At 47.0% G+C, this 25,889-nt stretch overlaps 2 protein-coding genes across 3 annotated transcripts; both read right to left on the reverse strand.

Annotated features, from left to right (window-relative positions):
- Positions 1-430: 430 nt before the first annotated feature.
- Positions 431-17,852, reverse strand: sv2a (synaptic vesicle glycoprotein 2A). The gene is made up of 12 exons (XM_077576101.1): positions 17,222-17,852; positions 12,739-12,919; positions 12,474-12,625; positions 12,152-12,285; positions 11,981-12,070; positions 11,012-11,119; positions 9,739-9,827; positions 9,457-9,621; positions 9,249-9,382; positions 6,173-6,379; positions 5,613-5,772; positions 431-4,889 (listed from the first exon to the last, which is right to left on the reverse strand). The coding sequence occupies exons 1-12, from the start codon at positions 17,850-17,852 to the stop codon at positions 4,706-4,708; spliced, it is 2,235 nt and encodes a 744-aa protein (XP_077432227.1). The 3' UTR covers positions 431-4,705.
- On the reverse strand, positions 17,849-25,843 carry LOC144057998 (zinc finger protein 618-like). Of its 2 annotated transcripts, XM_077576102.1 has the most exons (8): positions 25,007-25,843; positions 24,396-24,569; positions 24,055-24,272; positions 22,590-22,911; positions 22,255-22,447; positions 21,254-21,596; positions 20,200-20,321; positions 17,849-17,996 (listed from the first exon to the last, which is right to left on the reverse strand). In XM_077576102.1, exons 1-8 carry the CDS (start codon positions 25,577-25,579, stop codon positions 17,959-17,961), a joined length of 1,983 nt encoding a protein of 660 aa, XP_077432228.1. In that variant the 5' UTR covers positions 25,580-25,843; the 3' UTR covers positions 17,849-17,958. The 2 variants fall into 2 exon arrangements, with proteins under 2 accessions (XP_077432228.1, XP_077432230.1); XM_077576104.1 differs by lacking the exons at positions 17,849-17,996; positions 20,200-20,321 and having other exon boundaries at positions 20,708-21,596.
- Positions 25,844-25,889: the final 46 nt, after the last annotated feature.

A 25,889-nucleotide genomic window follows, 5' to 3' on the forward strand; every position in this document is an offset into this window, starting at 1 on the left:
TGCTGCGAGAGTGAAGCAAGGGTACGTTGCAGATTTTGATTTTGTACCCGACACTGATACCTGGACTAATGAATCAAAAAATCTACATGTAGAAGAAAAATGAAAAATGTATTTGCCTTTATTATACAGTCAATAATTCTTACCTCTTATTTCGTTTAAATAAATTCATTTAAACTTTAAATATATAGAACAAAAACACTGAGGAAACAAGGTGTAGCCAATGCATTATGTATACAATTTTATCATCTGGCTTCTGAAATGACTGAGAATAATTACTTGATTTGGGGGGAAATAATTTAATAAATAATGCAATATTTCCTCCTGCAATGTGCTCGCACATCCCTGTTGCACAAGGAAGTTAAAACACTCAAAAAATAGTCCTCACAACAACATAAAAACATGTAAAAAGTGAAGAGGATGGACAAAGTGCTCTTTTCATCCTAGCTTTTATTCTTGGTGGTTTCTCCATTGAGTTTCTAAAGGGTTGATTGCAAACCCCATGATGAGATTTTCAGAAAAATATCACACAGCTTTGAAAGAAAAGCAAAGTCTCACGCGAGGTTTACTATGAGCCATAACAGTGACAGATTTACTTAAGATTCCATTCTCTTTTAGAAAACACACAAAATCAAAGACAACATACAGAATTTACATTTCTTTTTTTAACTTTCATATTTATGATTGCACACACAGTTGGCTATGCTTACAATGAAACTACACACCCTACAGCACAGTACACAACGACAAAGATGATCAATTCTGTGTTACAATGAATGAATGGACAAAAAAAAAAGCCTTGAAGGGTCTTGGGACTTTCAGTGTGTGTGTGTGTGTTTTTTTTTTTTTTTATGCTAGCAGACGGGAACAAATCCAGACAACTTATTGCTTTGTTAGCTTTTTGTGCTTGCCATGGACCCTTGTTGCCATGGCGACAGATTCTTTGTACAAAAATGAACCCTGAACACAAGTTAGGTAGTCAACGTTCCAGGAACGTTGAGTTCTTGGCACCTTCTCGGCAAGTTCCTTGAACTGAATTGATCCAATCCGATATGTTGTTTTGAAAGTACTAGCGGGGGTCTTCTTTTTACCCCAGAACTAAATTTAAATACAAACAGATGAGAGGCTAAGGTTCCAGTAACATTTAGCTCTTGGTACCTGTGGTGCCTGGAACTAGAAGCTTCCACTTTGCTTCCTGGAAAGCGCTAGCGAGGTCTTTTTAGCACCCCGCAACTAAATTGAAGTTGACATGAAGCGTTATGAAGCTAAAGTCCCAAGAACCTTTGGCTCTTTGTACAGTATAAGTAGTTCCTGGAACTAAAAGGTACAGTTGGTCCCTGGACTGCCTAAAAGTACTAGCAAGGTGCACTTCCCAGACTACATTTAAACAGACCAAATCTGAAGCTAAAGTTCCAGGGACTTGGTACCTGTGGTTCTTAGAGCTAAATTGATCCAATCGGATACATTGGTTACAATCCTTCAAAAGTTGGTAGTTCTGGGGTGAAAAAAAACAAATATTTGTGGCAACATTTTTAATGTTGAACAAAACAAAACAAATGGTGGTTAGCTCTAAATCCTGCCTGAAGTTTGATGTCTTCTGTGTGCGTTTGACTTCTAATTTGTTGTTGTCATTTTGAGACGACGTCAGAAAAGGGAATTCCACTTCCTGTTTGTAGAAGTCACATGACCGACATGTGCAGACTAAAAAAGGTTTTTGATTGAGTTCCACTATAACGATTCTCGTTTGTATGTACATATGTTCATATGTATAGAGCACAGATGGCGCGTGACGTGTAAAACTCATTTGGCAAGAATTAATTAACCATGTGACAAATGGCACACCAAATAGAAATCATTTTTCAAAATGAAGACAAAAATGCAACCGGCGGGTCAAGAGCTGCTTTTGAACGTTGTTCAATTGTCTGCTTGGGTAGAATTTGTGCTCTTTGATGTTGGCGCTTTCCTCAACGTGCACGTGCGTGTGCGCGTGTGCGTTTAGTGCAAGGGGTCGTCTGGCTCCATTCAAAACTTTATTTCAAAAGCAGCCGCCATTTCTTCACACGTCTTCACGTCTTCACCTCTTGCACATTTTCCACATGTCACTGCCTTTTTCCAGAAAGGATGCAATGCACTTTTTTCTCCACAATTCTGCACACAACTTCCTATTATGTCATCATTCATGCTTTTTTTTCTAATGTTTGCTTTTTTTTAAATTCAATTTGTCCTCTTCGTTTTCGATGTTTTAAATCATTTGCAGAAGTTCTACTCAGTCACGAGATGTTCTTTTTACCCCCAAAAATTAATTCAAACGAACAAGAAATATGAAATTCAAGTTCCAGGAACTTTCTGTTTTTGAGGGAACTAAAAGGTTCCAATCATATGTTTTGGTTTCAGGATTTTCTTTCTCCCTAAACTACTACGTGTACATTAGAAGAGCCTTTTTACTCCAAAACTAAATTTAATGTCGTGTTTTTGTTTGTTTTTGGCATCTGTAGGCTACTTCTAAGGAATTGAAAGATTACAATCAGATCTTTTTTTTTTTTTAAGTACTGTAGTAGAAGGGTCGTTAACGTTAAGATTCATTTGAAATAGGCAAAAGATAATAATATGGCGTTCCAGAAACTTTTTGTTCTGTACACCTGTAGTTCCTGAAACTAAGAAGTCTCCAGGTTCCAATCCCATATGTTTTTGTTTCTTTTTCTTTCAGCATGAGTGTTTTTTTTTTTAGCTCAAAAACTCAATTGAAATAGATGAGACCAAATCTGAAGCTAAAGTTCCAGGATCTTTTAGTTCTTGGCGTCTGTAGTTGCTTGAGCTTAAGATGGTTCCGGGACTGTTAAAAATACTAGCTGGATATTGTGTTTAGTCTGGAACTCAGATACATTGAAATAGACCAGAACCAATCTGAAGCTCAACATGTAGGAACTTTTAGAAGAAAAAAAATACAAATTCCAAAAAGCCTGTATCCATCCATATTGTCGTTTTGGGGGGTTGAGTGCAGAATTTTGAGGTCCATTTTGGGATCAGGCAGAAACATAATCCCCCACCCCCCCTCCCCAAGAAAAAACAAATGGAATTGCGGCTGCCCCATAGATAAAGTTGTGTCTATATGGCTGCTATCCTATAAAATGGCAGTTTGGACATAAAGGACGTGAACGTATACGTAAATGACGGTTGCCGTGTTTTCGTTGAATCTACCCTGTGCTGTTACACTCTCAGCCCTTGGCAGTGAATCTCATCCACACACATTATTAGCGCCACCTATTGGTCAAGCCCTGCACGGTTTGTCTAGTTTGCTGCAGTGGTTTTACCCCCACTCCCCCCACCCAAAAAAATACAAAATAAAAATCAGGACTAAAATTATGACGAGGGATATTGCACAGGAGGGTTTCATATTGCACGATAATCACGCTAACATTCACTTCACACATCGTTATCCTTATTTTATGAATATAATTTCATATATTGTCATCTCTTACATATTTGTACAAGTATCTTGTTGTGCTACAACCTTTCAGAAACTAAGAACAATGTCGCTTTTCCACTGCACCACCACGTTGCCGGCGTAGCAGGGACGATTTAACACAATAAATAAATGCTAATGTTAGCATAGCCTTAGCTGCACTCCACAGTCTCCACTTTGCTGCCCTCAATCTCCTCTTGGATCAAGTTGGACGTCTTCATCCATTGCTAACTGGGAGGAAACAACACGCATGCTAAGTTGACCTTAACATTGCAGCAAAGTGGAGACTCTGGAGTCTGATGCTTTGCTATCTTATCTTGCCGCCCACAGTATCCTCTTGGATAAAATGAAGCAGCCTGCCCTCGTTCGTTAGATATTCAACTGTTGGCACTGTTTGCTTGAGCTACAGTGGTAAGGTCTCCCACATCAAACTCGTCAAGTGAGACCCCGCCCCCTTCCTGACTGGAAGGTTTGAACACGCTCATCATTAAAGTCTGAAGATAAAAGCTGCAATTTCCTCACACTTGTCATCAACGCGGGCAGGTCTAAAAAAAATGCAAGGGGAGGATGACTGTGACGAGCGAGACCATCGTCAACTGATCGTACGCTGAATATTTTTTGAATTTTGCGGTGCCTCCATGAGCAACACGCTGCCCGTGGGACGCGGGTTTTCGCAGTTGGACTGTGAAAAAGCGACATTTCGAAAGCAGCCTGGCCTCACATCTCTTCCGCTTTGATAACTTTTCAGTTCCCAGTAGTCATACATACATTGACATACACGTACATACGTACACTTGGACATGCATAAGACGAGGTGGCGTGGTGGGGGCGGGGCCAGGAGAAGTACTAAAAAGGCCTTTTTCTAATACAAGAGCACACACACTCGCACTACGTTTGTGCTTTTAATGGATGACCTTCAAGGTGTGACGTCAACGATGGTAAATCGTGTTTTTAAAGGGCAAGAGGGGCTTGGGTTACGCCCACCTCAACAAAACAAACCGTCATTGTCAACAAAATGACCACCAATGAAACGCCTCCTTTTTGAAAAGAAAGGCGTCAAATGGAAAGATTTGATGACGGGTTATTGTATTTTGGATGGCTGATCTTCAAGAGCCTCCCAGTTCTCGGACCTCCGACTTCTGCCACTTTTTTGGGGGGTGGGGTCAACTACAAATTGCGTCGTGATTCCATTCAAACCAATTGCGACTCCAATCTCACCTGCGCCAACTCCCCCATGGCCTTTTACTATTGCAGCACCTGACCCCTGGTCTCGGGCAGTTTGAGGGCCAGGAAGCTGCCGGCCGCCAGCGCCCCCGAGGCGAAGAGGATGGGCACGGCCTTGGTGATGCCCACGAAGGACGTGAAGATGCTGATGCCCAGCACGGCCGCCAGCTTGCACAGCGCGTTGAGGAAGCCGAACGCCGTGGTCCTGAAAGCAGGAAGAACAATTCCATTGCAAAATTGACTCGTTCAACTGCAAAATGTGTACTTGTACAACAAAAAACATGGGCGGGGGTTGTAGATTTTTTCAAAACAAGCCAACTTGCAAGCCAGTCCAATTTTTTGCCCAAAAATGGGTTATTTTTGACCCAGCACTTTTAATGTGTGTTCCATCTGTCTTTCCATTGTTCTGTCAGTCAGTCTGTTCAGCCTTACAACTGCTGGGTCAAAAATTGGACCCAGCCACTACTTGGGCCAATTGAACCTAACTTTGGGTTATTTTGTATCAAGATAACCCAATTTGCTTGGGTTTCCCTTGTACGAAAAAATGTCTCGTCTACAAAACAAGTCCGAATGTCCATGTCATGTTTGTAAACGAGAATTAGTTCTCAAACCTTTTTACCTGGTTCAATAAAGGTTAAACAATACACAATTGAAAAAGTTCAAGAAAGTAGCAGGTCAGCCCAATTTTTGACCAACATTAGGTTACTTTTGACCCAAGAGTGTACTGAGTGTACTTCTTTCTGTCCATCCATCCAAGTATTGAAAATAACAATCTAACATATGTATCACAATATTAGGGAGTCAAGCCACTTGGCGACAGCAGAACAGCCTAATGCCAAACAAACAACATCAGCGCCATCTCGGGGCGGTCCAGACCACAATTTGCGCCGCCGCTCCAGCGCTTGTCCAAGAGTGCGCATTTGCGTACCTCTTGTCGGACGGGTAGAGCTCGACGGTCAGCACATCCAGCGCGTTCCAGGAGGCGATGCTGATGCCGCCAAACAGGCAGAGCAGCGCAATCATGGCCGACTCGCTGTTGCCGAACGACAGGAAGAAACAGCTGATGCAGGAAATCACGCTGGAGCCCGCTGGAGACACAGAAAAAACACAAACGTCGGATCTAGCGAGACATTCACAACACATTACAATATTTGTTCCAGGAAATGATATCAACTTACTCCCAAGTCTTTTCCTTTCACTGCGTTGCTCCCACGACATGAATGTTGTTGTGATATTTGATTGTCCAATCGCTTTTTAGTCTTTATGTTTGGAACTGCCAATATTTTTGACTGGCAGACACATTTGCATGCCTAAACGTACTCAATGTACTTGTAGGCTAAATTCTAAAAAGACGTTTTTCCCCAAAATGCCAGTGTAATGACTTGCGCATGTGCAAGTAAAGAAAATCCTATTTTGATTTAACATTTAGCTTAAATTATACCAAATATGTTCCTCCGCACGGCCTGCCACCGGCAGAAAACTGCTTACCGAGCATCCTGAGCCGTCCGATCTTGTCCATCAGCAGCGCCGACACGATGTTGCCCGGCAACACGGCCAAGGTGCCCAAGAAGCTGACAAAGTAGACCATGTAGGCGTTGTTCTCGTCGCTCACGTCGCTCAGCAGGCAGCCCTCCTTGTTGTGCAGGAAGGTGCTGTTGATCAGCCGGCTGTTGACCAACCTGTACTTGAACAGGTCTTTGGGGGGGGGACAAGGACTTCGGTCAGGTCCACAGTACTCGCTCCAAAACAGATTGGGGACTTTTCAGACAACACTATTTGGGTTTTACACTGGCAGAAAGGGCCAAATGTGGCTGCTAAGATAGTGGAAAGAACACAAATGGACTCATTTGCTCCCAATAACGTATAAAAACGTTCTATTTTAAATACTGCCATGGTCACAAAGACGTATTTATGTTTTTTTCTTTTTTCATGCTAGAGCATACAGAAGGCTTTGATGCAGCCTCCAAACTAAAGAGAATGCTTGAAGCAATGGTAGTAATTACAAAAAATGGCCAGCAGGTGGCAGCAGAGTATACGAGATCAACCAGGGCCATGTTGCAAAAAGTTTGTGAATAATTAAGAACCGTAACTATATTCGAATGCTAATTGCTGCAAAACAGAAACAGATAGGAACATCATTTTTTTTCCTGATGAAAGAAGACACTCTAATCTTTCTTTTGGTACGTTCCATGTTTTTTTTTGTTTTTTATAGCAATAGAACACAATATTCTGTGGGCCTTGCACAATCCAGTAAAACAGCCGGGCGCGAAGGAGGTTGCTTCAGTCAAAATGGCTGCAGTTAATCAGTCAAAGGGTGTATAAAAGAAAGATACATCTTTATTTTCAAATTTAGGAGAGGAACTAACAGGTAATTGGACACCACTAATTGGCTAAATTGTTTGGTTCTTCAGCCGAATAGTGAAGCAACATGGAGAGATTGCTGAAGAATTAAAGCACAAAACAGGGCGGCGTGGATCAGTGGCAGAGTGGTCGTCCATCCGTCAGGTTGTGGGTTCAACCCTCACCCCTGGTGATCATGTGGAAGTGTCCTTGAGCAAGACACTGAACCCCGATTTGCTCCCAGTAGACGTGTCAGCGCCCTGCGTGGCAGCAGCCGACCGCCGGCGTGGGAAGAACGTGAGGCTTTGGAAAGCGCTTTGGGCACCAGAGCTAAAAAAAAATAGCAGTCCATAAAACGCTTCCGGTTGAAGAGTGAACTTCAAAACGGGACTTCTCTTTGTCACATCCAAGGAGATGTGGTGGACGGTAAGTTTGGAGCCCGTAGAACTCCGAAGAGGAGCCAAACCCACACCAACATTCTGGTTTGGTTTGCTATGGTGCAAAATTGTCAGGCTATTCAATAATAGACGCTTGTAGAATTATTGAATCAGTAGAAGTCACAAGTCCACCAAAAAGACCGGTGGATGGACGATGAGGTGCTTTGAGTCTATCAAGGAAGCAAACTGTAGAGCAGAGGAAAGAGAATAAAGGACGGGAAAAACAAAAAAGCAAGCAGTTGCCGTCTGTGCGCCAACAAAAACATTTTCATCTGAGAGCCGTGGAAAAGCTGCAAAGCTCTCTGGAGGCAAAAGGAAACGAGGGTGGAGACAAAAAGGAAGGCGATCCGAGGAGGCGTGGAGAACCTGGCGAACCAGTTGTTGAAACGGATGCAGGCGTGGCTGGTCCTCAGCTGCTCGTAGCAGCGGCCGGCATTCCTCAAAGAGGTCACGGCAATCGGAGAAAGAACCGTTCTGACAACCTCCAAAGACTTCCTGATAAGCGGCACTTGCACGCGTGCTCGGGCCGATACCCGGCGTTTCCCCCAAAATAGCTCCTCATCCCAGTTGGGTTCCCGCGGATCATCTGGGTTGGTGAGGCGTAGGAGCTTCCGCAAGTCGGGGTCCGGGTCAGCAGGGTGCGCCACAGACGGCAACGGGTGGAGGGAATCCTGACGGTTGTCTTTTGGAATCAGGAGATTTCCTTTACTGGGGATCTCGAACAGCGTCTCCAAAAGTGATGGGCAGTCCTTAGACGCAGACGAGCCCAGGTACTGAGCAGCAACTTTGGTCACTACTGACCCTACCAGGGCACCTAGAATCAACACTGGCATCGTGCGGTCCGATTCTTGTGTCATCCGCTTCAGGGAAACGTGTGCAACTTCTCCAACAATCATCGCGGTTACCATCAGACATCTTTGGCGGCTTTGGCCGCTGGCGACACGAGAGCTCTGCCACGACATCAGAGAGTGGCGCCATGATGTCATCGACGTGAGGTCAAGCTCTGATGACCTGAGACCAAGACTTTTGGCAGCAGCAAGAACTTTTTCAAACTCCCACAAATGGTTGGGCTGAGTTTTTTTTAGCCGTGTGGCCTTTTTAACGCCAACAGCTGACTGTTAAGACACTGGATCACCCTGAACCTAACCAAGATCGATGGCTCCCTTCTTTGGTGGAGGTTCTCGTGCATGCCAGATCCACCACACCAGCATGTATTGAAACTCAAAAAGAATTTACTTCTCCTTCTGGTCGCTGAATTAGTAGAGGTTGAAGTTTGTGGATCTCACTCTGCTTCATCTATCTTTCCTTCCTTCCTTTAGTCTTTCCTCTGGTCTCTTGATGTCTCCCTCATCCTGAATTCAGATGCATCTGAGGTTGGTGAAAGATTCTGGATTTGTGGGTTGATTGTGGTGCCTGATTGGTGTTGGATTTCACTTTGCTTCATCTTTCCTTCCTTTGAATCCTTCCTGCGCCCTCCTGACAACTTTACCACACTGGCGGGACTCTCGAGTATCCGGTTCAGGTGAAGGGTCTTGGATTTGAATTAAAAAGCACTTGCATGCACGCACACACGCAAACAATAGCAATGATGACAACATGTTGACTCAGGAAGGCTCCTGGTTCACAATCTGCCAGCAACACGAACCACTAAACTACCATACCAGTGGTCCCCACAACTACTAACTGGACAAGACCAAAACTTGTGGGTCCCGTGCGTTTATCTGCTTTGGCTTTGGAGGCTGGCTGGAACCTCAAACTTTCCCCAGATGGAGCCATTTTTCCATTACCTGTGTTGTAGAAGAGGGTGGCAATGAAGGTGCAATTCTTGAAGAAGGTATTGCTGGAGGTGATGTCCTCAAAGTAGCACTCCTCAAACAAGGAGTCCTCGAACACCATGGACCTCATTTTCAGGTTCACGAACCTTGAAAGCAGAATAGCCGGGCAGATGTAATCGGCCGAGTTTTTTCGACTTAAGGTAAGCGGTTGCGGACTCACTTGTCGTTGAAGTACTCGCCCTGGCGGTGCACCTGGTTCTCCAGCGTGAAGTTGAAGGTGACGTGTTCCACCTTCTCCTTGACAAAGACTTTGGTGCGTGAGGCGTATTCCTGCTTCTGAAGGTACTTGATCATGTCGGGGAACCACACGGTCAAACCGTAGTAGCTGCGCCGGCAAAACAGGTTACGTCGTTAGAACATCTCGTGAACCCAGTTGAGCGAGTGAGATGGTCCGGTATGTTCCCAGACCATCGGACGGTTTCCATTCCTGAGGTAAGATTACCTGAAGGACATGGAGAACCAGACGGCCATCATCATGTAAGTGGTGCGGCGGTACTCGGGGGAGAAAACCGTCAGGAAATTACTCCACACCTGAAAGAACAGACAGACCGAGCACATGAATGGCAATTAGTGGTCCATCTAAGACACCCGCTTCCGATCGGGGCTCATTTGAGTGAATTCCCGACAAGGAGTTTGTCAAAGTACAAGCCCTCAAATTCACCTAAAATGGCTGACTTTGCATATTGAAGTCATTTCATGTAGGGGGTTCTTGGGATTTTTTTTTTTTCTCTTATGACAGCGTCCCTCCGCAATTTGATGTCACATTTGAACTTTCTCAAAATAATGATCTCATTTTGATGTCACGCTCTTGTAGTAGGCTGAAAATGTTGGCAATTCAAAATCAGCCGTCTTTCGAGGATACCAGCTTCTGATTGGGGCTCATTTGGGTCAATAGAGATCCTGACGTTGACGTCACTTGTCCCAAAATGGCCGTTAGCGCGACCATTTTGGCAGCATAGAAAACGCGTCTGCCACTTTGAGTAAACGGCAAACGGCACACTTTTTAAATGATTGACAGCTGTTGCGCACCAACTGCCACAACGAGAAAAGGCAAAAAAAAAAGGCTACCGAAAGAGGAACCAATGCGTAGCCAATGTTGCACTTTAATGGTGGCTAAATCAGCAAATGCTAACAGTTACTACACGCTAAATGTGGAGTTGAATGTAATAACGGACCACCATAAAGAAGACTTGACGATATAAATGACGACGGCCCCGGACGATTTAGCAGATGCTAAGTTGCTAACGTGCATAAATAACACTGCCAAGACTTGCGTGAAACTTGGATGGCATTTTGACCATACACAAAAGAAATATGGATTGTAGAAACTTGATCAGATTTGAAAGCAGCAGCAAGAGAGTGACAGCTAATCCAGCGTCGCCAAGTTGAGGGAAAAAAAAAAAAGCTTTCCTGACACTTCATCGGCAATCCAACATGTCCACCCTGCGCATGCATATCATCATATGCCTTTTTTATTAAAGTGACTGAATGCTCTTGGGCGGAAAGTTGACAGATCAACGCTAGTTTTCGCCCTCCAGCGTCATTGGAGACCACGAACGCTGCGCTAATACGCTGCCGCCAGAGGGGGCGTGTACAGAGAATGTCACGTGACATCAGGAAAGTTCATCAAGCCCTGGAATTGGCCCCAATGGCCGCTTCACACCAAATAGAAGTTCTCTGTTCCCAAACACATTCCTGAATTGGCGTTTGTGTACCTGATGGAAAAGCGAGGTGAGCTTTAGCTTCCATTTCTGGTGCCAGGCGGCTCCATCGCCCAAGTCGGCCAGCTCGTCCATCTGCTTCACCGTTTTGATGGTGGTCACCTGAAATCACCTCAGTTTCATTCAGTTGAACACAATGACAACAACAAGATGATGATGATGATGATGATGATGATGATGATGATGATATACAATGCTACAAAAAAAGTCAGGGATAGCGTGCTTGTAGCTGGAATTTCAGGATAAAGCTCAAATGCACTTGAGCTCATTTGCTCCCAAAATTGTATCAACACGTTCTATTTTAAATATTACTGTGGTCCCAAAGACATATTTATGTGTTTTGTTTTTTTTATTCATTTATGCTATATAGCATACAGAAGGAGTTGATGAACTGAAGAAAATGGTTGAAGCAATGGTAGCTATTACAAAGACAGCCAGCAGGTGACAGCAGAGTACTCCACCGATTTAAACAGATTCGTGAATATTGAATATTGCTGCAAAACGGAAACATACAAATATCCGTTTTGTTTCCTGATGAAAGCAGAGACTCTAATCTTTCTTTTGGTAGGTTTCATGTTTTTATAGCAATAGAACGCAATATTTTGTGGGCCTTGCAAAATCAGTCTAAATCCAGTAAAACAGCCGGGAGCGAAGGGGGTTGCTTCAGTCAAAATGGTTGCGCGTGAATGAGTTAAGCTTTACAGGTGAACTCAACTTGAACTTGAACTCAACTTTGAATGCGCAGGTTCAATCTTTCAGTATGTTTTCGACAAGTTGTTCAATCATAAAGAGCTGATGTCATAATTGACATCAGGTGGTCTCGATCCACGAGCGGACCGATCGGCCGTTCATGTCGACGTGACGACAGCTGACCAAAAGGACGACCTTGGAAATCTCAACACCTGTCGCGAATCCTGCCGTTTTTTGAGAGTAGTGTAGGAATCGTCCGAATGTGCAGCTTACAGAGAAAACCTTCTCCGGGTAACCTTTGGCCCTCATGTTGGTGTCGTGCACCTGCTTGAGAATCATCCAAGCCTCGTCGTGTTTCCCGTTCTGAAAATTCACAAAACATTTGTCACATCAAACCAGCCGACCTGCGCGTCATGACTGAGTAGCGAAGAGCCTTGCACTGACCTCCAGGTAGAAGCGGGGGCTCTCGGGCATGGTGGTGAGCGCCGAGATGGCCGCCACCGACGGGAAGGCGCACACCAGCACGAAGACGCGCCAGCTGTGGAACTGGTAGGCCGAGCCCATCTGGAAGCTCCAACCTGACGGGGGCCACACACCAATCAGATTCCACCGCGACCGTATTTTCAATCCCCCCCTTCCCTCCAAAAAAAAAGGACACGGCTGTTTTTTTTATTTTGTGACGCTTCTTAGTAAAAGGAATATTTGTGGAAATTGTAAAGCGACTTTGTGGGCAGCGTGCATTTGCGCAAGGTGCTGTAAACCTCACCGTAATGCGGGATGATGGCCCACGCCATTGCCGAGGCGTAGATGCCGCCGATCATCCAGAACATGCAAAGCCAGCTGAGGTGCTCGCCTCGCTTCTCCTGCGCCAGGAACTCCGAGTAGTAGGAGAAGACGATGGGGATGGAGCCGCCGATGCTGCGGCGGGAAGCGGAAGAACAACAAGTTGAGAGACGACGGCGGGCCGCCGCGGCTCGCGGCTCGCGGCTCGCGGCTCGCGGCTCGCGGCTGCGCCGGCGCTCTTCCCTCACCCGACGCCGGAGGCCAAGCGGCAGAAGAGGAAGGAGCTGTAGCCTTGCACGAAGGACGAGAAGAAGGCAAACACGCTGTTGATGGACAAGGAGATGAGCAGCGTTTGCCGCCGCCCGATGCGGTCGGCCAGGCCGCCCCACACGAAGGCGCCCACCATCATGCCCAGATAGACGATCAGGCCTGAAGACAACAAATAGGGATGGAGGAGTTCCAAAATCACAACTCTTTGACCGATTCATCGGCGGTGGCATGTTCAGAAACTAAAAACCCCGCCGCAAAACTGCTGCTTGAGTCGAGCGCATGCGGCCAAAGCCAAACTGTGGCAGGGCTTTTCTGGACCTGGATTTGCCAGCGCTGGTTCTCATGTGAATGCTCAAACAATAGAGATACACGGGTATGGTTTTTTTCAGGGCCGAAGCCGATTATTAGTAGCCAAGGAGGCCGATAACCGATGTTTCAAGCCGATATTCTTTGGGCGGGGGAAATATCGGCGTCCACACTTTCAAAAAGTCGCCTTTGAGTTGCCCTTGCCGACGCCTGACGAGGTCGCGATGGGCGAGCGACCTCCACCGGCCAAAGATCCTCGGCCGGGCAGAGAGGGAACACTCCATTACTATTTATAGTCACCCCGCTCCCCCCACCGCCGTGTGTGCACGACACACACAAGCCTGCAGTGAGACACATCTTCACACACACACACACACACACACACACACACACACACACACACACACCCTGGAGCTTTTCAGCATCGTTGTCACAGACTCTCCATCGTCCTCCCCTTTCTCTCTTTTTCCCCTCCCCCAACAACTTCCTCTCTAAGGCTACAGAGATGCTCAGCTGCTCTGACTCCCCCCTCCCTCCTCCCTTGTCATGACCCCCCCCCCCCTTCATCATCCCGCTCGTGTCATCGCTGCTTCTCTCGACTATTTGCTTTGCGTCTTTTCATCCGTGTGACAACAAAGTTCTGTTTGTGCAGGTGGACTTTTGTTGTACAAGATGATTTTTATGTCTTTACAAACCCAAACGTGTGTGAATTCTGATGATTATGTATATATATATATTAGGGGCCCTGAACACCATTCTGCAAAGTTCGAAAAAAATTTTATCATCTTCCGACTCCTGCTTGACAGACGGACGTGAAATTGTGTGGACGTGTGTAAGACAGCAGGAGGGACCAACAATACCTGTAAACAAACTGACATTTGGGGTTGAAGCAGCCATTTTTGGCCACAGTCTCAAGGTCTCATGCCTGAAATTGAACACAAAGTCGGCCATTTTGATTCAAAGCAGCCATTTTGAGCATATTCCAAGGGATGAATTTTGACGCTTTGATGTTAAAATCAATGAGTTTCATTGACAGACATGAAGTTGGGTGGACACATTTGTCATGACAGGATTCACACACAAAAAAGTCTCAGAAATTTCACAGGAAGTCCACCATTTTGGCCTGAAGCAGCCATTTAGGGCGCATTTAGGGCTTTTGCTTTGAAAAATAATGAGCAACAACCACCAGTTTCACCAACAGACATGAAATTTGGTGAACGTGTCAAAGAACAGGATGCACCAAAAAGTCTCCCAAACTGAACAGGAAGTTGGCCATTTTGAGCCAAACATCCATCCTAGCCATACTAACGTAGTCTAGAGATGCTGATCCACTTTCAGGGTGGCGCAACCCCCCACGCCACGCCATGACCCCACGCCATGCCCCCCCCCCCCCCCCTAATCCTCATCTCGTCCAACAGTGTGCATCTGGTCAGCACGCTGCTGCATTGCGGCGACATCTCGCCACGTTTCTCTGCCATGCTGGAGTGAAGCACACGAGTCACGCACACACACACTCCTCCAGGCCTATACGACGACACACACGCACACGCTAGTATGCTAATATGCGTGGCCGTCGCCGTGGAAACAGCAGCGCAGATGCCCAGACGGCAATCAATGGAGGAGGAGAGTGAAAGTCACCTTCTTGTCACTGCGTCAACCACTGGAGTGCAATAACCCTTAAATACACACCTGTCTTTAGCAGGTGTAATTGTATCAGCACAACCATGCTCCAAAATGGCCGCACCTGATCATTCGACCCTCAAATAAACAGCTGGTGGCATTACGCAGGCGCACGATCCAAAAGGGTGAAAAGGATACAGTCTCAAAGTGAACAGCCCAAAACATGCAAGACTGCGGCTCTGCAGGACCCAATTTGCCTACCCCTGCGTTAGGGTTAGGTTTTGGGTTAGGTTCAGCGTTTTGGATCGGGTCTGCAGGGATGGCGAGATCCGGTCTTCGAGGGCCGCAGTCCTGCAGGTCTCGGATAGTTCCCTTCTTCAACACAGCTGATTCACGATCAGCTCATCGGCAAGCTCTGCTTAAGCCCGGTCGCGATAATCAGCTGCCGTTTGAGCGGGAAACCTCGAAAACCTGCAGGACTCCAGGACGGCAGTTTGCCATCCCTGGTTTAGGGTTTGTGTTCAGGTGACTGAAATTGAATGCGGAGTCGCTCAAAATGAACCCTGACCCCAGTTTCGCCGATCGATAAGAAATAGGATCTCCATGTCTATCATACCAGGACAGACACACACAAAAAAGTCTCAAGAATTCAAGCAACTGAACAAGAAGTCGGCCATTTTGGGGCCAATTCCGAGGCTCGTACTGTGACGAAGCTCATAAGGAACTTTGCCCCAATCAAAGGCAGGCTTTCCAAACGGCTCATCTTTTTTTTTTGCCGGCTACATCAGTTTTGTCAAAGTGGTGCATGTAAACTTTGCTCGGTTGTCATGGAAACTGATGGTTGTTGTCATCGGGACAATCAAAAGAGCAGGCAAAGTGAGATTGGACACTTGAGAGCCGCGAAAACGACAAACACTCGCTCACATGAGCTGACTGGAGCGCGCGGGAGGCCGCATTGGCGACAACATTCTTGACAGCTTGTCAAGAAGTGCGTGCGTGCGTGCGTGCGTGCGTGCGTGCGTGCGTGCGCTGATAGATGGTGGCTGCGATGAAGCAGGTGTGATGTGAGTCATGTCAAGACTGCAGTTTGGTTTTATTAGCCTGACTTGTAGAGCAAACGCACACTGATATATATATATATTTTTTTTTAATCGGCCTTGGTGGAGGTCCACGCTACACTGAGTAGGTGAGTACCAGGTGTTTAGCTCTTTGACTGCCAGACGTTTTCAGAAAAGGGATGCCGTGGATGCCAGCCGATTTAAGCATTTTGACTGATCTTTCAAGGTCCACAGAAAATTATGTGTTTGGACTATGGAAACACACAAACTACCAAATGAAAGATTGAACTCTCATCTTTCATCAGAAAAAAAAAGTTTGTTTCTACCTTATTCCGTTTTTCAGTAATCAACAATAGAAAATGGTTAGTTTCACCTCTGTTTTGAAACAAACGTCTTTTAACGTCTTTGGCACTCCTCCCTGGGATTTTACTAAACGTTATTTAACGTTTTTGGCAGTCAAAGAGTTAAATTTAGGCCAATGTAGATTCGGACCTACATTCCATCAATAAGGTTGGGGGTTAAGGTTAAAGTTTATTTTAGGGTCTAGGTTTAAGGTTTGGGGGAGTGTTAAAGTCATTTTAAGGCGGTTGGGGTTTCGAATAATGCTTAGGCCAATGTGGATTCTTGACCAAATTCAGGGGTTCGTATTAAAGGGTGTTGTTTTGAGCAAGGTTCGAGTGAAGAAGGGGTTGGCGACAGTGTTCAGGTTTGAGAGGTTCAGGGTTTTGGGTAAATTCAGCAAATAGGGTCAAATTGGGTGTTTTTCAGGTTAGGTGTCAGAGATTATGGATTAAGATTAGAGTTAGGGTTTAGGTTAGGTGTGAAGGTTTTAGGGAGATGCGCCTTTTATGTGTGAGATCTGGAATCATCTTGAGATTTGACTTTTGAGTAGAGTGAGAGCTCGGGGGCCATTCTTGCCTGAATCTAATGGGAAGGGTTTCTGTTTGCGAGATTAAGGTTTTCGAGGTCAGGAGTCAGGGATGTTGGGGTTTATGGGTAATGTTAGGCTAGAGTTCAAATAAGGTTTTGGCTAGAAGAGGCTTGAAAAGGTACGAGTTGGGATTGGTGGCGTTCAAATGACATCAGACGATTGGGTAGAGTTGTTGTTGAAAAGGGCTTGGCGTTGGGAAAGTGAAGGTTTAGGGTCTAAAGATGACAGAGTCAACATTTGGGATTAGATCAAAGGGCCAGGATTGGGACGAGTGGCATTTAAAGTCAAGGTGACGGTTTTGTGTCGGGTTGAAATTCTTGCCTACATTTATTGGGAACGTCTTGAAGGTCCATCCAGGTGGTTTCTATCGGAAGGATTAGGATTGGTGCGGTTTGGGATGGGGTTAAGGGTTTGGGGGATGACTCGGTCCAGGGTTTGTGTTTAGAGTTCACGGGTCTCGCTCGAATGGATCGTAAACACCCTTGTAGAGGGTTGTTAGCGTTTCCACCGGGAACCTCCAGCTAGAAACGTCGGGCAACTTCTTACCCAGCATTCCCTTGTTGGGTTCCGACAGGCACATGTCCTTCTCGGCGCTGGGCAGCACGAACCCGACCACGAAGATCTCTACGCCGTCCGCCATAAGCGCCAAGCCCAGCACGAAGTAGAGCGTCCACTGGAACCTCCCGTGGCCGCATTCCTGCAGGATGCTCTCGTACTGCTGGGCCAGCTCCTCCTGGTCCTTCCGGCGCTCGCCCTCGTACGCCGACAGGTCCCGGAAGTGTTGCGCCTGAGCCTGCGCGTGCAGCGCCGCGCCGTCCGCCTTGGCCGAGTCTCCCCGCGGGATGCCCTGGTACTCGCCCTCGTAGATCTCGTCGTCCTCGTCGTGGCCCTCGGTGGAGTCGCTGTGGGCGTCGTCCTCGTTGGCGCGGCTGTCGTTGCGGTAGTAGCCGTCGCCTTCGCCGCCTTCGCCGCCTTCGCCGCCGGGCACCGCCGCATAGTCCTCGTCGTCGTCTTCCTCCTCGAAGCGCTTGTAGGAGCGGCGGGTGTACTCGTCGGCCATCTTGTCCACGCCGCGCCCCATTTTCTTGCCCACCTGCTTCTTGGCCACCTTGGCGATGTCCTTGGCGCCGCGGATGAAGTCGGAGCGGTTGTCCCGGTAACGGCCGTCGTCGTCCATCTCGGGATGCGGAGGTGCTGGCTGCTGGCTGCGTACGGGATCAGGAGCGGTCCGAGCGCATGAGGGAGTGACGTGGACTCCTGAAGGCCACACCCACAACTCCTGATCAGCTGCACGCTCGCTCCTGCTCGTGCGCGCCCGACCCTGGACAAATAACAGCAATTTGAAACACACAACCCCCAAAAATCTTTGGACAGTAAAGATTTCAAATGAGGTTTTCAAGACATCCCATTCCAAGATAAAGGTTCCAGTCATGCTTAGCTCAAGTCAGGGTGCAAAATTTGAAAGATGGGGTTTCAAAATGTGGCTTTAAGCCTGGGTCAGGGTTTCAAAATAAGGTTATGGCATCAAATGAGGGTTAACGGAGGTCTGCAGCTTGGGTCGCATTTCAAGCCTGGGTACGAGCTTCAGAGTGAGCTTTCAAGACTAGCTTGGGGCAGCTTTCAAGTTGGGATTTTTTGAAGTAGGCTTTCCAGCCTGGGTTGAGATTTCAAATTAGAAATGAAAGCCACCACCAAAGTTAGGAAGGTTTGATGTGTGCCTTCAGTCGGGGAAAAGCCAGCTCGCACCTCAGCTAAGCCAGGTTAGCGCTTAGCTCAAGCATTGCATGCGCACACTGATTAGCTCGCGGCGCTTTGCGCTGACATTTAGCTAGGACGTGAAGCGTCTGCCAAGTCCAAGTGGAAGTTTAGCAAACATTTCCTGCTTGCAATTATGATGGCTTGTTTTGGCAGTATTGTGTAGTTGTGTCAATATTTTTCCTGTGGCCGCCTTTCAGCTCGCCACATCCAAATGTTGGTTCAAAGGCAGCGAATGCCCCAAGTTGAGTATTAAGGTTGCAAAGGCACACAAATGTGAGTGTTAAGGTTAGTTGTGCTTGTCCTAAAGACGGTCTTATGATAAATGTTGCCTTGGTTGTGGGATCAGAACGAAGCCGTTGCGGGGGCAGCCATTTTGTCCAATAGCACCCTCTGCTGTTGAGTGAAATTGACAAGAACGTAAGTCACGTGAGCAAACAATCCAGTCGAGACGTTGGCCACGTGAGGCCAAGGTCACTTTGACATCAATTGCTTTGGCCAGCAGAGGGCGCTATAACCAACAAATTCTTGCAAAAGACATTTTGACCTTTGACTCGTTAACATGGCAGCAGGACAACCACTTCCAGGTGGCTTTCAAAGGTCATTTCTCAATTATTTTTTTTGTCCTGTTCCATCTGAAAGTACGCAGAAACCAAGAACGCACGAATGTTGTTCTTGCCTGCCATCTTCAACCAAGTGTGCAGCGCTTGGATGCTTGTAAAGGATTGACTGGGAAAATATTGCATTTTTTCTCTCCCGGGGATAAACGGGGGCTTGACTGATACATGGCGAGGCAGAGGAAATAATATCTAAATATACGTTATAATAGCAAATAAAAAGGAGGGGGGGGGGGGCTGAACTGGGGATACACAGACTTTTTTTTTTTTATATTTATTTTTATTTTTTGGGAGATACACAGACTTCTGACGGGGGCAAAAAAAAAACACCTCGCCCCCAATATAGCGCCATCCCTGTCCAGAAGCATTAGGTTCTATGGATTTACTGCCAAACATGCCTCGGGTGTGTGTGACGTCATAAGAAGAGGGGGCGCGTGTGTGATGGTGATGATGATGATAATCGTGCTGGTGTGAAGATGAACACAAGCCCGGATGCAAATGAGCAACGACAGTGGCCTGTGGGGGGGCGGGTGGTGTTGTAAAATATCGACCGACCACTTTTTCTATATTTAAAAAAAAAAAAAAGGACAATATACATTTTGATGCATTTGATATCCAGGATTCTCCCAGCAAATCCATACGTGAAGGGGGGGTTGCTTCTAAGGCAGCAGCAACGCTGCACAAGTGCACATGACAAGGTCATTTTGACGCACGACGCAGAGCGCCGGAGCCCCCCAGTCCCCGCGAAGGCACCCCCCCCCTCCTCCCCCTTGCATGCATGCAAGTCCCAATGACGGCGTGCACGTTTCACTACATCGAGCATAATCGTGTCACGCGGTGATGAATCATTAGTAGGAGAAGAGATCGATGGAAAATGGCAACAATGGTCTCCAATTTACACACAGCAATTCGAAACTTGCTCACGTGTAACGGTAACCTTCAAGTCTCTTTTTATTCCGTTTTTCCTTGGCGGAGGTCGCCACAAGCGCACAACGACGTGCGTCTCTTATCGCTTCAATCCATTGGAGCCAATTGATGATAATTAGCCTCCTCCTCATCTCATTCTTCTTCCGTCCATTATCCATCTTTTTCATACATCACGTGCATAATCATCATCATCGTCATCATTAAAACCAAATCATGATGTCCTACCTTCTTGTAATGATTTGATGTCTATTTTAGTGCAGGCAATGTGAAGCGGCTCCTCTCCTGTCTTCTTTCCCCTCTGATGGCTGATGACGTCGACGGGGACGGCCACGCCCCTCCTCACCATCCTTCATAATAAAAAAAATAAAGAACAAGGAGTGTGTGTGTGTGTGTGTGTGTTCTGCTGCGCATGCGCACCGCCAGGCATGGCGCAGTGGCGCGTGCACGCCGCACGTGCGCCGGGCTCGTGCCCTCTGATTGGCCCATTAGGGCACCGGGAAGTCGCCCCCTGGTGGTCGTCAGGATGTCACCACGTACACAGGTGAGGTGGGACAAATGAAAGGAAGCAAGGAGGAAAGATGCAAAGGAAGAAGGAAGGAATGATGATGGAAGGAGGGATGAAAAGGAAAAGGAAAGAAAGCGAAAGAAGGACCCGTTGAAGGCGGAAAATTTCAAGTAAACATGAACATCGCTGTAATGACCAGTGAAGGAGGAAAATGACTCATTTCATTGCTTGGCTGCAATATCAACTTTATACCAATAGAGGGCGCTAATAGACTGTGAAATAGTCCTGATGGGCTGTTGAGTCCACTGCAAGCGTTTCACAAATATTCAAACTGGCTTGAAATGTGTGCGCGCATGCAGTAAGATGTGCTGCCGGCTAAACTTCGCGACCAATTTATAAATTTACACACGCACGCACACACAAAGGTGAGCGAGCAATGGCGTTCATTGACACGATGAGGTCAGGGTTCAGTCAAGTTCATCCTCACTGGAGACTGACACAGGAACGAAATTTGCCTCGCGTTCCCTCCTGATCCCGAGTGAGAGTTCCAGACAAAAATCCCGCTCCTAATCTCGAGACAAAATCGGACCCCATCCCGCTCGCAACACTTTCCTCCTGCTCCCCTTTTTCTTCCTCACTATGAAAATTGCAGTACACAAAGTAGTGCAAACATGAATTACTGGCGTGATGACGTCCCAAAAGTCATTTCTTTCCAAACTTGTGGACTCATCAACACATTTGAAAAGAAAAGTACAACATTCCGAGGTGGCCTACATTTGCATGTTGCTATGCAGGAACAACAACGCGTCCACGTTGTGGGGGTGAAGGGCGGCGCGTCTGCGGCCGAGCGCCAAGTCTGGTTCCGCTGGCGCGCCGCTTGCCGGGACGGACAGAAACTTCTTGGCCAGCGGCACCAGCGCGCCCGAGCGCTCCTTCCAGAAGTCCAGCAGCGAGCGAGCCGGCGGGATCTTGTCGCTCATGTACTGTTGCACCACCTGACGCCCCCAGCGCTCCTTCGGACCGCCCTCCTCGTCCTCGTCCTCGTCCTCGTCCTCGTCCTCCTCAATGCAGGCGGCAAAGAAGTCGTCCACCTCGGACGTCTCCGCCGAGCGCGCACCTGATGCAAACACAACAACGCGGGTTGCTTGCTGTCACGTCAACATCTGCAGGCCCACCTGGAGGTGTGTGTGTGTGTGCGGGTTCATGTGGCATCATGGGGATCCGTTTCTGGGTTTTTACTATCATTGTGGGGACCACGTGTCCCTTTAATGTCCAAACCTCTTTTTGAGGGTCAAAACTTGGTTTTAGAGTTTAGGTTTGAATTGGGTTAAGGGTGAGGGTCTAGGAAACGCATGATGTCAATGAGATGTCCCCACTATAAAAGTAAACCCAACTGTGTGTGTGTGTGTGTGTGTGTGTGTGTGTGTGTGTGTGTGCGTGTCACTACTTATTTTGTAGCTCGCCACCTCTGACCACCGCGAGTTTGGCCGTCTAATTTTGTTCTGTCTTATGGGTCACATGTCACATGACTAAAAGAGCGTCATTTGTATGAAATATTTTTGAAGTTGAAAACATAATTACGGATTTATATGTGCTATCAAAAAATGATTCATATCATATAAAGTCCATATGTGCTGCATCCAAGAAGATGGATAACATTTTGTCAATATTAGTTAGTGATTCATGACAGAAGCAGAAGAGCAAAGTGCGCTAACAGTGAGAAAAGAGTCCGTCTGTCCGTCTGTCTGGCAAATCGAGTGTAGCGTGTGACTGACCGCCCGTCAGGACCGCCGGCGCCTGCGACTTGTCGATGAGCTGCGCCAGGGTGCCGATGACCTCATCATATTCCCGCGCGCTCACCGTCCTCCTCAAGAACGACCTCAGGGAAGGTGACAGAGCGGTGGCCATCTTGTGGTACAAATCGATTTGGAACTTCAAGTCCACTGCCTGAGATAAGTTCACTTTGAGCTGCGGGAGGAACATTTCAATCGTTCGAAAAAAGAAAAGAATCAGACATGCATGAGCATCATTAGGGATCCTGTAGGAACTCACGACTTCATGATCTTTTGATGTGATCTTATAAAACTAAAAATTGCGCCGGCTGTGTCACCTCGGTCACCACCTGACTGTCGCCGTGACGACGGAGCAGAGCCTTGAGCAGCGTGACTTTGGTGGGCAGGACCAGGTGAAGCGTGGGCACCCGCGCCGAGAGGTGGCGCTTGGCCTCGTCAAACGGCGCCAGCAGCGCCACCACCTCGTCCAGCAGCTCGCCGTCCACGGGTTCCAGGAAACGCAGCTCGTTGCGAGCCAGCAGGATTTGGCGGAGCTCGCCCGACTTCAGCGCGCCCTGGACCGACTTCAGCGTGCCAACTTTGGGATGCCAGCTGCTCTGCGACGCTTCTTGCAAAGGTTGCGCCAGCGCCTCCTCCAGCCTCAAATTCGAGCAAGTCCGAGCACATCAAACTGAAATTAGTCGTCATTGTGGGAACAAAATTTCAACAAAAAAATCATTAAAAACTCAACTAGACTCATTAATAAACGATAACTGGGACTGAATCATTATGCGTTTTGCTCGACTAATGAAGATGAGACGAAAATGTTTTACTCAAATCTAAGGACATTTGAGTTCATGAACAAAAACGAGACAAAAATGATATTTCGATTTTGTCACATCTTGTCACTCTGATGCTGTCATGTGACCCACAGTGACACGCCCCCTTTCAAATGTGCAGCTGTATTCTTTTGCTTTTGGCTCACCGTGAGACTTAGCATTGTTTTGGTGCTTTGTGACGTGATACAAAATGGGTTTGCTTCATTTATTTATTTTTTTACTCATTCACTCACTCATTTAACTTTAAAATATTTGTTTTGTTTTCTGGTTTTATTTATCTTTACGGCATAACCAATTTCTGTTCCATGTACAGCACTTTGTATACAGCAACGCTTGTTTTAAAGTGCTTTATAAATAAAGTTGAGTGGAGTGCAACATGCACAAACACGTGGGGCAGACAGGAAGTGGAAACACAGTGAAAGGTTAAAAAAAAAATATATTTATAATGTAATATTAATCCAACGGCTATAAGCTTCCAACAATGTTAATACGACCGCTAACTAATGCTGGCTAACTTGCTAGCATGTAGCCATAGTAGCCACTTGTCGATGTACTGTAATTGTGTGTCAAGTTGTTTTTCATTAAAAAGACGAGAGAAATTTCATGTGAAATAGTTTTAGATCCGAAATGTTCAACGTCATCTGCAGACAAAAAAAACAAACATACACAGTGTGAAATGATTGTCCTGACGAAAACTAGACTCAAACGTAGACAGTTTTTGTTGACTAAAACTTGGCGAGTAAAATGATGTTTTCTTGGGACTTAAATAAAGACTAAAATGGTAGATTTATAGTAGAGGAAAAATGGACTAAATAAAAACAAGAGGATGTTGACAAACTATGATAAAGACGAACAAGTGTGATTGAAACTGGATTAAAACAATTGAAAAATAGCTGATCAAATGAAGACTAGCTAAAAGTCTTTTTGCAAACGGTGTCGTCCCAAACCTTCTGCTGGCTCTCACCGTTCTCTTTTCAAATGGGTGACGAGCGCGTCGGTTCCGGCCATCAGCTTGATGACGGGTGCGTGCAGCGGGTTCTTCTCATCCAGGCAGTCGAAGACGTGTCGCAGGATGGAGTCCATTTGGCTGCCGGCGCACGACAGTCGCGTGTAATCGTGGAAGGCGGCGTCCAAACTGTCATCCGTCACCACGACCACGTCCTCGCTCAGCATGCCAAATTCCTACGTTCACAGATACAGGCTGTTCTTTCTTTTTTTAGTGGCCCAAAAGATGTAAACAATTCAAAAGATATCAATTGTAAAAAGCAATAATCAAAAAAAGTCAGGATGGAGGAAGACCCTCACCTGAAGAATTTCCTCGGCGGCCCTTTTGATGTCGTCATCCTCCGCCACCTCTCGTGTGGCCAAGACCCGACGGTGCGACTTCCACTCGTGGATGTAGTGCGTGGTTAGGGTCAGAAAGCGAGTCTCTGCCCGCTGCGCCGTCCAAAGATCCGCCGACAGCGCATGCGCTTGACACTCAAAGCAGAAGAGCAAATATTGCGCGTCACAACTTCATTCTCTTCAATCGAACGGCAGATTAGAAATGCAAATGTGATATTAAGAGGGCGGGAGGGAGGACTCGATCAGGGGAAGTCAGAATTCAAAGCGAACATGGTGAAGAAGCATAAAAAGCAGTGGAGCTGCATGCCAATGGAATAAAATGCTTTTCAATCCAGATTCAAAACGTAGCCTATGACGAAGTTCTTTTAAAGCAGTTTTGAAATCAATTTCTCCAAAATGTGCGTGCTTCGCGAGCTCAACGTTTTTGTCAAGTAGTTGGATGGGAAGCTGAAAAGTGTTCAAAAGGCAACATCTGTCCATCACAACGGATGAGTAGCCTACTGCTGCCTATTGATTTTCTTATGTTACGGTTTAGCTGCCAGTCACCTCAACGTTTCTTGCCAACTGCTTACCTGTTGGATCTCGTCCTTGACACGCCCTTTTAATTGGTAGTAGGCTTGATCCACGTGACGCGCGATCGTGCTCGAGGACGGCAGAATTTCTTCCACCGGAAACTTGTATCCGAACCTGGATCCGATCTCGAGCAGCGTTTGCGCAACTCCCACGAAGCCCCGCCCCTCCGCCGCAGACAGCGGCCACAAATCCTCGCTGCACATGCGCGCAACTTTGGCCGCCAGGCTGGTGAAGATGTCTTGCTCGAGACGCTGGAGCTTCGGGCTTCCTCGGTGGTCGTCGACGTCGCCGTCGGCGGCTACTGCAGCGGCCGCTTTGCTCGTGTGACATTTGTGCCTGATCAGGCCGCTCGTGCCCGACTCGGTCGTGTACTTGACCGGGACCGAGCAAGTCTTGCAAGCCACGTAGTTGGTGTCCAAGCCGTAGCACTCGATCCGGGCAAATTTGGCACAAAATGGCGATTTGCCGTTAATGTCTTTGAGTTGAACGCAAGGGTCCTTGTTCTTGACTTTGAGGCTCAAATCGGACTTGTGGATCATGACTTGCTCTTGGCTGACGCTCAACTCGTCCATTGTTCCTGCTGCTGTCTTGCAGTCACGTGAGGGGCTTCGCGCTCCCTCCCACTCCTGCACAAAGCATCACACTCCCTTCCCAATCCTGAGTGAGGGTTGAAAAAAGAAAAGAAAAGGAAAAACAAATGTGGATCCCACCCCTTCCAATCCCGAGCCAGTGAATAATCCCACTCACAGGAAATGAATGCTCCGCCCCCCAACTATGACGTAACGACAGGCTCCGACTCCGTCTGCCATGGAGTTGAGGAGATATGTTGAAAGGACAATTTGAATGGGGTTCAAATTGTATTTGTATGCTGTTATGAGGGGA

Source organism: Vanacampus margaritifer, chromosome 9 (assembly GCF_051991255.1).
Source record: "Vanacampus margaritifer isolate UIUO_Vmar chromosome 9, RoL_Vmar_1.0, whole genome shotgun sequence".
Lineage (NCBI taxonomy): Eukaryota > Metazoa > Chordata > Actinopteri > Syngnathiformes > Syngnathidae > Vanacampus > Vanacampus margaritifer.